Source organism: Apium graveolens, chromosome 11 (genome assembly GCF_009905375.1).
Source record: "Apium graveolens cultivar Ventura chromosome 11, ASM990537v1, whole genome shotgun sequence".
NCBI lineage: Eukaryota > Viridiplantae > Streptophyta > Magnoliopsida > Apiales > Apiaceae > Apium > Apium graveolens.
In genome coordinates, this window is record NC_133657.1 from 180,008,151 (window position 1) to 180,019,114 (window position 10,964).

The 10,964-nt window shown below is 36.2% G+C and overlaps 2 protein-coding genes across 3 annotated transcripts; one reads left to right on the top strand and one right to left on the bottom strand.

The window, feature by feature from the left end:
• Positions 1–3,168: 3,168 nt before the first annotated feature.
• Positions 3,169–5,475, bottom strand: LOC141698160 (serine/threonine protein phosphatase 2A 57 kDa regulatory subunit B' kappa isoform-like). Its single transcript, XM_074502788.1, has 2 exons — positions 4,345–5,475; positions 3,169–3,922 (listed from the first exon to the last, which is right to left on the bottom strand). Exons 1-2 carry the CDS (start codon positions 5,473–5,475, stop codon positions 3,587–3,589), a joined length of 1,467 nt encoding a protein of 488 aa, XP_074358889.1. The 3' UTR covers positions 3,169–3,586.
• A 1,466-nt stretch (positions 5,476–6,941) lies between these two features.
• On the top strand, positions 6,942–9,846 carry LOC141697895 (uncharacterized). 2 transcript variants are annotated; one of them, XM_074502453.1, is made up of 3 exons: positions 6,942–7,273; positions 8,278–8,720; positions 9,099–9,846. In XM_074502453.1, the coding sequence occupies exons 1-3, from the start codon at positions 7,109–7,111 to the stop codon at positions 9,535–9,537; spliced, it is 1,047 nt and encodes a 348-aa protein (XP_074358554.1). In that variant the 5' UTR covers positions 6,942–7,108; the 3' UTR covers positions 9,538–9,846. The 2 variants fall into 2 exon arrangements, with proteins under 2 accessions (XP_074358554.1, XP_074358553.1); XM_074502452.1 differs by having other exon boundaries at positions 8,323–8,720.
• The last annotated feature ends 1,118 nt before the right edge of the window (positions 9,847–10,964 follow it).

The window sequence follows — 10,964 nt, forward strand, 5'->3', positions numbered from 1 at the left end:
ATCAACAACTAAGTTTGCAGAGAAATACTAAGAATACAGCTTACAAATGTTTCTCTGAGAATTTTCTTACTTAGTGTTCTTGTTGTTCTATTTGCTACTTCTTGGTTTATATATTACCAAGATTACAAAGTAATAAGACAAGATAATAAAACAAAACCTATCAAGTCTAAAACTATGCTGCTTCATTACTCTATTCCAGTATCTTTGAATATCTTCATAATAGCATGGAAATGGCAATGCTTCTTTGTACTCTAAAACCCAGTTGAATAGGCTTCCACATTCCTTTTGCATACACTCGACGCATGTGACTGTGTTGTCACTGTCAACTGATGTTTGTATTGATTATTCGTCGGGTACATGATCATCCGTCGGGGTGCCTTGTTGATCACCCGTCGAGTGGCATTGTTGTTTATCCGTCGGGTAGCAATCTGGCACTCGACTTCATTTCTTTTATACAGAATTACAAGACATCATCTATGTACAATTAATCAACCTATTCTGCATATCTAATTAAAGTCAACATGACTTGAGTGCTACTACAGAATCTAAACAAGGTGTATGCAGAAATGTGCTACAGACTCATTATTACATAAGCTACTCACTCGATGGATAATTAGTTAACATCCGTCGGGACTATATTGAGTCATCCGTCGGGACTATATTCCTTATCCGTCGAGTGCTACATTTTTCACTAAGTAAAATCTACTAAGGTGTTTTGTTAATGAAATCATCAAGTTCACAACATATCCACAACACCCCTGGAGGCCTTCAAGATTTTCACGGACATCCCCCTCCTTGACCGACTTAAGGAGGGAATTCTTCGAATAGTACCTATAATAAATATGTTAGTGAAAATAATCCTTCATTACTCCTTCCATGTTTGCCTTGTCTTGAACTTGTCGTTATTTTCCTTGTCCTAGGCGAGAACAAGCCTAACTATCCAAATAAATCCAAATGTATACATCTCCCTAGGCTAGGACGCGTTCTCACCCTATGTAATGCACACATTCTCCCTTGTAATCCAAACACACAGATCATCCATATCCTGCATTTCATCCAATGAGAGCGCGTCCACCCCCAGGGCGTGTCCTCACTCTACGGGGTACACCCATTGCATCTTACTTTCAAATGACTCATATTACTCACTTCACCCAATATTGGGCGCGTCCTACCCCTAGGGCGCGTACTCCCCTCGTGTGTGGCAGCCTAAAACCTAATTCTTCATCCTTTTCCCCCACTTCAATTCCAATTGACCCGTATTTGACCCTAGATGATCCAGTACCAAATTTTGGCTATAACAACTACCCCCGAATTCCATATGAAGTTGGAAACAAAATTGGAATTCTAATATCTAAATCCAAGTAAAAATTTGTGTCATGCTCCAATTATATGAGTGTGCGTCTTCCGCATCTTCCTCTATGAGGGCGCATTCTTAATCAAGGTCGCGTCTTCGGAATCTTATCCTCCTTATTGACCATGACGGCGTGCTCTCACTCTTTGTCGCGTTCACAATTGTCATCCACATTTCTTCCCGCCTTCACCTATGAATACCCCTTATCTTCTTGATAATTTTAACTTTGATTTTTTGAGAGAATCTTACCACTTATGCACCACATCTCTAAGCTTATATGAGCTAACTCGGTGTAAGAAACAAGATATATTATACAAAAGTGTGCACCTCACATACCTTGGAAAAGCATAATTTATTAACAAAGGTTTGATGGTTTTCTCTAACTTTTTTATCCCAATATTTGTTTCCTATGGGCGCGCCTTAAACTGAAAGGGTCATCATAAGAGGGCGCGCTCGAAGGAAAGACGCGATTATAATAAAATACTAGCTCTCTGATCTTCAACTAATAAATAACCTTTGATGCAAGGAGGACGTGCCCAATATCCATTGTCTCCCTTAAAAGATTACATTAGAAGGGTATTTATAGGCTTAGACAATAACCCAAACCCAATAGGATTCCGAGAGAAATTCAATATCAGCTTGAATTAGCCAATATCTGAATCCTTCTAGGAAACAAATTTAAAAACCAAATCTGAATAGAAAAAAGACAAAAACCAAATCCAAATAGGAAAATAAAATCCTAAGTGCTTAAAATAAGAAAAACCCTTTTAAGTGAAAGGTAAAAACTTGCAAGCAAAATTCGAATTAATAATTATATAATAATCAGCTACTTGTCCAACTTCATGCATCGCTCCTTTATTCCTTGTTGTCCAAGTAAGCTGCATAATCCATATTTGCATCCTCTCCAATTGAATATCACCACGAGCACACGTAACCAAATCCAAATTAACATATTCATTCCTTAATCCTCGTCAAAATGGCTGTTATTAACTTCAGGAATTCTAAATTTCTTACTAACGAAAATAAAGATTAAGAAAACAACAATAACAATCCACCTCCAAAAAATCCTCTACCACAGCTTGTGGAAATACTGAAAAAAGCTTTCCAGAACCCTCCACCTGGCAATCTGACAAAGAAATAGGCCTCTTAAAGCGTTTAAGGATGTACGCCGCCTGAATTCAAAGGGATAGAAGAGATGGAGAAAGCCTTCAAAGTTGCCTAGACCGCTGAAAACCAGAACACAAGAAGAAACAAATTTTTGGTAGGAAACTATTGAAGCCTGAGAGGAAAATAAGGACTTGGAATGGAATCTTTTCAAGGAGTTAAATCTAGAAAAGTATTTTCCTCCTTTGGAGAGCCAAATGGAAATCAACTTCTTAGACTCAAACAAGGAGATATGTCAACAAATTTAATGAACACGCTAGATTTGCGCCACATCAAGTTGACATTGAAGCAAGGAATGCTAGACGTTTCAAAAACAAGAGCATTTCATTTATAATAGCAATGCATACGAGTCAGTCGATGCACCATAAACTTGCCATAAATTTTGTGCTAAATACCTTTCAAACATTCTCTTTCTCGAGGATCCTCAGACTCAGAGATCAAGACATCTTAAAAAAAATGAATGACTTAGCTTATAATGATTTCTTTTCCTGTTATTCCTTTATAGTAATAATGATGGTTTTTTGCAACCTTAGCTTTCATAGTAGAAGACAAATTAGCATATAGTTAATGTTAAACCAAATTTTTCTGCCTGCCCATCACATGTTTCTTTTGTCACATAGACAATTAACTGCAAAAGACCATCATTATTACTATAAAGGAATAACAGGAAAAGAAATCTGAATATACAACTTAGTATTTGCAAAGTTCTAGAAAGGGCAGTATCTGGAGCAGAGGGAAAATATGTTCTTTTCAAATTTTCCCAAGATACTACTTGATTACAAATTACAAAACTTCTTACTCAAATTCAAATCAAATAGATTGATCAAAAGTAATCAGCCAAGCTACCAAAGGATGTTAGTTGCTGAACCTGCTTTCTTATCGCTCTTTACTGGAAACCGAATAGCACTGCAGACTTCAGTTGACAAGAAGTATCCAAACAATACTAATAGATTATAACAATAGATTTGATCCACCAAGAAGTACAAACCTTCCACGAAAGAGTTGCGCGTTTTCCATCTTATGTGATTTACCACACAAGAAAAGGTAATCCTTTAAGAGACACTTAGATTGCTAAGGGTTTACTGAAACAGCTGTGTTTCCAGTTATTGGTTGCCGACTAGCTGCATCCTCAAGGTGCTTCCACACTTCTTTCCGCTTTTCCGTCTCTGATGTTAGTTTACATCTTTCCTCCATAAACCGAGAATGGCATATTGAAAACAGCTTATCATCCATCTCCAAGAATTTTTTTCTCACGTTGAGAGTTAAGTTAAGAACAGAATGGTTCCAGTGGCTATGCACATTGTTTTCTAGGGCTGGAAATATGAGTGGCAGGATCACATGTCTGTTATGTGCAATTAGGTTCACAATCTGTTCATTGTTCCAGAGGTACAGCGCTCTCTCAGCCACCTAAGATGAAAAAATTTGAGCTGATAAGAAAGTATTTCTTAATGTGATAAGACACGAGTAACTATAGAAGTATCCAAGACCATGCAACAAAAGTAAAGCAGAACCTAATTACTCCCTCCCTGCAAGGTAATTAACAACAAAACCTTGCACTCCATTTAACCCTAGATATACGATCATCCTATTACTCTTTTACACTATAACGTAACAAAGATTTCCCAATTTGGCATAATTTATGATTGGAACATCTTTGCAGCATGAGATACTACTACCGGCAGACTTAGAATAAGTTGCCATTATCATTAGATATCGTGTTTTTTTAAAATTTACCTTTAATTACACAGCACAGGTGTTAGTGTAAAATATATGGGAACCATAAAGATGAAATAATTCATCAGAAGGAATAGTAACAATCAATAACATACCTGAAACTGGAAACTGCTGATGCAGCATCCGATTCTCCTAAACAATAAAGCCATAACCTTCTGAAACTCATCCATACTAATTGTTTCAAGAATCTCTTCAATCTCACTCAAGAACATAACCTCCTTTTGGCTATTGGTAATTGGCCAATATTTCAACAACCCCCTGATCACCATGCTGGCCAAATTGAGATCCTTTTCTAAAAATTGCATTACACAATACGACAACTGTTGAAAGTAAGCCCCTAAAGCCTTTGGCTTGTGCAGAGGAATCAGTGCCCTCCAGAGAAAGATCTTGTGCTCCTCCTTTATAGGTAATGCAAATCCAGTAATCACACTGCCAAAAATCTCTAACAACTCAGCAATTCCATTACACCGATCAGTCTCATTTACAAAGCGAGAGAAGATACTTCCAATGTTCTTACGAATAAAAGGTCGATGCACCATAAACTTGCCATAAATTTTGTGCATAATAGCTTTCAAACATTCTCTTTCTCGAGGATCCTCGGACTCAAAGAGATCAAGCAATCTTAAAATAAATGAATGATTTATATACTTTTTTGCAACCTTAGCTTCCATAGTAGAAGAACTTATAAACTTGAGCAATATATCATACACTAGCTCTAGATGTGTCCAAGCAGGATCATATATAGGTTCATGATCATCATCATCATTTTCACCATGACGCACATTAGACCGATAATGTGGTGGAAAGACTCGAAACAAGTTAACAGCACACATTTTGCACATTGCCTGAATTGCTTCTTCAGTATATTTTGGAGGCTCGGAAGACACATAATCTAGAAGCTCAACCAACGTAACAAATTTGAGATCTTTGTCACTAATACTCTTACTTGGATCCGTAAAATCAAACACCACACAACACAGGCTTAACTTACTGATACAAAGATTCATCTTTTCTGAATTGGGAACATCTTTAAAAGGCAAAAGAGGCTCAATGCAAGGCATGGCACCAGCTGGAAAAACTGCTGATGATGTCTTTTTCGCGGAGCTTAATAGGCCTGTACCCAAGTTTCCACTTTTTCGGCTTGATGAAACAGTCTTATTTTTCGGAGAATTAGATTCAGATTTCTGTGACTTCCTAGGAAGCCTTTTAAGAATATGCTTCCACATTTTGAATGCAACTAAAGAATCCAACTAAAAGCACTCAAACAAAACTACTTTTCATAAACATATATATGTAATCACCACAAAACCCTTAACAAGGGTAGCCCAAAAACCCAAGCTAGACCTTAAATCCTCAAAATTTCTTCAAAAATCTGCAACAAAATGTTGTGGACCCTTTCTTTAAATTGCGAATCAAGATATTAAAAATGCAGAGCAACCAGGAGTTGCAAATGGAGCACATATCAAATTATATTTAAAAGAAAATATGAATAAAACCATAATGAATTCTATTCAAATTCCCACAATGGAAATATTCACCAACACCAAACAAGGCAAGACACATTAAATGAAAACAAAAAATCCCCAAAAAGGTGAAGAAACTTTTGATCTTGATAGCAATAAATGAAGCTAAAACATCCACCTCAAGCAAAGATCTTTGTCAAGAATGACAGATGAAGCTCTTTAAAAAAATCCCCGATGCTAAAATGATACATTGATGATAAAGATACAATCTTTATCAAAATTTCAAAATTTTCAAGAATTGTTGCAAAGCACAACTTTTGAAACAAGAGAGCATAGAAGGATGAATTTAGACACAAATATGTGCTTATAGTAAGAACAATGCAAAAGATAAATATTCAATGGAGATATAGAATGGAGGGAACATGCATATTTGTTTAGGGAAAAAAAGTTGATATTGAGGCGGGGAGGTGGGGGTTCTTGTTGTTTTACAGGAAGGGAAAAAAATATGAAAGAATGATTAATTGATTGTAAATAATTTACCCAAGATTTATTGTATGATTTTTTTTTCTTTTTTTTAGAGACAGGAATTTTATGCTAGAAGAAGGAAAAACATCAAAAGGGCAAATATATTAAACATAGCTAACATTGAATTCTTTTATATTACTGTTGGTTCCAAGAAAAAAAATATCAAGTGTTTAATATAATAAAGCATCATTAAACCGACTTTATTTTAAGAGACATATAAGGAAAAAATACGGTTTGAATCGGTGCGGTTTTATGCTAATACTAAAATCGAAATTGCAACCGTAATGACACTGTTTGATTTTTATAATCAATAACAAATAACCGTAAAAAACAACCAAACTGTTGGATGGGTTTAAACGGCCATACATCTTGCAACATTTAATTGTATACCTAATTGTTTAATATTTTGGTCTTAATTAAAAAAGGACAAGTCATGGAAAGGAGACAAACGAACGGCCAAGAAATATGGTTCAACAAAGCAACATTAGAAACTTGGTATTTTTACCAAACTAGCACAAAAAAAGAATCTTTAAAACTGGTTCCATTCTAACATGTATATTCTTGGAACATAGAATATTCACACACACATATATAGGGGGGATAGAATTTTAAGTCTTATCTGTTTTCATTTGGAGGCTATATCAAGATTTTCTATATTTGGGGTTTGTAGGATGAGGGCAGACAGACAGATAGATAAACAGAAACGAGAGTTGCAGAGAGATAGAAATAAGATAAATTTGATGATCAGAGCATGCAATAAACTCTACTGTATATTCTCATTTACATTTTGTAAATTAACATATAAATCTCTATCATTTTGGATGTGTTGAATATATAATAAATATATATTAGTGGGAGGGGCAGGATTGAAATGGGGGTGGATTATTATGAAGTACTGAATGTAGGGAAGAATGCAACAGATGATGATCTCAAAAAAGCTTACAGGAAATTGGCAATGAGATGGCACCCTGATAAGAATCCTACTGACAAGAAAGAAGCTGAAGCCAAATTCAAGCAAATCTCCGAAGCTTATGAAGTAATTATCCCTAATCATTCTTTAATTTTATGCATGGACATAGCTGCTTTTGTTTTTCTTATGCAAAAGATTATATTATGATTCTGGCCTGCCCTTGATCACATTGTTTGTGGTTTTGTTTAAGAATATTTGAGTAATTAGGGAAATGGATAATTTTGACATTCATTTTTATTTTCTTCACATTGCTGATCTTTCTTAGGTGTTTGTTTGTGATTCTTGTTTTCTTGTAATAGTTTTTGATTGCATAACAATGTATGTGTTCTTTGCTATTATTTAGTTAAAATGTATTAAAAAAATTGTTTGGCTGGCTTTGCATTGAAACTGCATGTTTTGGTGTAAATGCATCAATATGAGTTGTTTCTGATGGAATTCTCATCTTGTTAGACTTTTCGATTAAAAACAACATGAAGATGAAAATATTAATGGTAAATCCTCTGGGTTGAATGCGAAAACTAACATGAGAATCACCATGGGTTTGCTTATGTACGACCCAATTTACCAACGGAAAACTACAACTGTATCTTCTTGTACTGCCTTTTGCATGAATTTAAAAACTAAAAATCCCCTTTTGCTAATAAGTATCCCAGAACCAAGTTGCACCATGTCTCTCAAGCTCAACCTTTTGGGATGTTGCACTATTTGTAACAGTGCTACTTATTGATCATCACTCAACCACCATTTTCCATCACCTAACTAGGAAACTTCCACCTACAACTCTGTTTAGAAATGAGTCTCTTTGACAAAAGCAATTCAACCACACGAAAATTATAGGCCCAGACTAAGATTTGATGATTTACCAAACACATTTCTTCTTCTTCCATGCATAAAAGTACAAAGAAAGAAAAATGCGATAAGATTTATTGCTACTTTCATTCCTTATAATTGAAGTCCAACTCTCCAGAGTCCTACTATTTTCTAAGCTGATAACTAGCAATATATTAAAAAAGAAATTACAATAGGTTGTTCCCTTCTTTATTAGGACACATCATGCTATGTATTATCAGTTAAAAATTCAGCTAACACTGGTACTTTGCTTACAAAATTTCCAGGTCCTTAGTGACCCACAGAAGAGGACAACATATGATCAGCATGGTGAAGAAGGTCTAAAAGACATGCCAGTTCCCGGTCCTAGTGGCAGTGGTGGATTCCCAAATGGTTTTAATCCTCGAAATGCTGAAGATATTTTTGCAGAATTCTTTGGGAGTAGTCCGTTCGAATTTGGCTCAGCAGGAGTTGGGAGATCTACGAGGTACTCATCTGATGGAGGGGGTTTCAGGGGTTTTGGTGGGGGTGATAATATGTTTCGAACATATAGTGATGGAGCTGTACCACAGACGCCCAAAAAACCGCCACCAGTTGAGAGCAAATTGCCGTGCACCCTTGAGGAGCTTTACTCTGGATCATCAAGAAAAATGAAGATTTCTAGAACAGTGGTTGATGCCAATGGGTAACTATCGTTCTCATAATGTTATGTTTACTTCTCAGTTTTTCTCTTGTTCTTATTTGTCTCATTTATTCCTCTCTGGTTTTATATTTGGCATGGTAACATGCTAAGGGTACCATAAAATTTTAATTACCTTCGAAACAAATACTGTTATCTAAAGGGAGAAAATCTATTCCTTTGTATTAATATTAAAATGGAAAAATAGGTTTCTCTTTCGTGTCTTAAGAATTTGTGGACATTGGCTTGAAATATTGCATGCTAGGAGAAGTTCTTGATTAATTAGTTTTAAGTTTTTCCTTGTTCCAAAAATATTCCTATGTATGCTTCCTGTTACCTCATATAAACATGTAGTAAGCGGAGTTTTGTATTCCTTTGACACAGACGGGTAGTGCCAGAATCAGAAATATTATCAATTGACATAAAACCGGGGTGGAAGAAAGGAACAAAGATAACTTTCCCGGATAAAGGGAATGAGCAGCATAACCAGCTCCCTGCAGATCTTGTTTTTGTGATCGATGAGAAACCTCACAATGTATATAAGAGAGATGGAAATGACCTCATTATAAGCCACAGAGTCACCTTAGCAGAAGCAATAGGAGGGCCAACAATAAATATCACTACACTAGATGGACGTGATTTGCCGGTCACCATTACTGAAATTGTACACCCTGGTTACGAGCATGTGGTTCAACAAGAAGGAATGCCAATTGCAAAAGAGCCTGGAACGAGGGGAGATTTGAAGATTAAGTTTGAAGTCAAGTTCCCTACAAAATTGACGGAAGATCAACGAGAAGCATTAAAGAGTGCTCTAGGAGGGTGATGACTGATGAAGTTGATCCGTCCTGTTAATGGATCTCACATTACATAAATTTGCGTGAAGACTTTTAAACTAATGACACGAAGAGAATATGTTGTGCCTATTTATAAGAGTGTATCCTAATTTGAGGTTTGGGGCTTCTAAAAGAGTTGAGCTTTACCTGAGTTCATTCTGTCAATGTTTGCTCGATGTATTAGAGTTTCCAGCATTCATTGCTTTCCAGAGTTTCGAAAGAGGGCTGTACGTTGTATCTTGTAATTAATACTATGTATTGCATCTATTCAAGCAACGAACAACACAAACATTGCTCTGCATTGATATTCTGTTGTTATTTACAAGTTGATACTACCAATCGTAAAACTATGACCGAATTATGTCTATCAGGATTGGTATAAGAATTCATGCATCGCTTGTTTACTTGGTGTCCTAGTCCTACCCAAATAATCCTGCATGTCTATATATCAATGATCATAACATGTATCTTAAAATTAAGGTTTGATTCAGTCTGACTAGTAGGAATCCAGAGCCAACAATGCCTTCTCATCCCGGCCACCATCAAATCTGATATTTCTCAATCCAACAAAGATAGCACTAATAAAACCAAATCAAACAAAACATACTCGGTATAACCCGCTTAGAGCGGGGTACGAGTAAGGCAAGATGTACGCAGCCCTGAAAAGTATGGCCGCTATTTCCGTGAAAACCACCGACTTAGAACGTGTGTAGATTTGCGATACCTGAGGCCATGCCATACTTTACATGAGACTTACCTGTGAACAATTCACATCGGTGTCTTTCGAAATCTGAAATTCTACACTTCTGGTTACAAAGAAAATCATTTACTAACATATGTGTACATGAAACTTTACAAGTGACCCTAGTTTGAGCCACGAGATCCAGCCTCAACTACTTTAATACGCCATCTCCGATCAGCTTTATCTAATGTCATATCCCCGCGAGATTTAAAACCGCCATATCCAAACTTAATTAATCATCCCACGTCCTACGCGGTCGACCTCTCTATATCTTTCCCCCAATCAAATTATTTTCAACTCGTCTAACTGAGGCGGAAGTACGTCAGTGTCTAACATGCCCATACCAACGTAAACGTCCCTCTCCCTGGAAATAGATTTAACACCCAAAACGCTTCTAAAAGAATTATTCGAAATATAATATCCCATTGTGCAACCACAAATCAACAATGTTGGTCGAACAACAAATCTATAAAATTTACTCTTCAACTTCAAAGGTACGCTCTTATCACATAATAATCTAGTAGCAGCCTTCCATCTAACTCACTTGCCTTAATACGATGCGTAACATCATCAAGAATATCACCATTGCTCTCTATGATAGAGCCAAGGTACTTAAAACCATACAACGATTAACACAATATCATCCGCAAACAACATACACCAAAGAACAAGAGC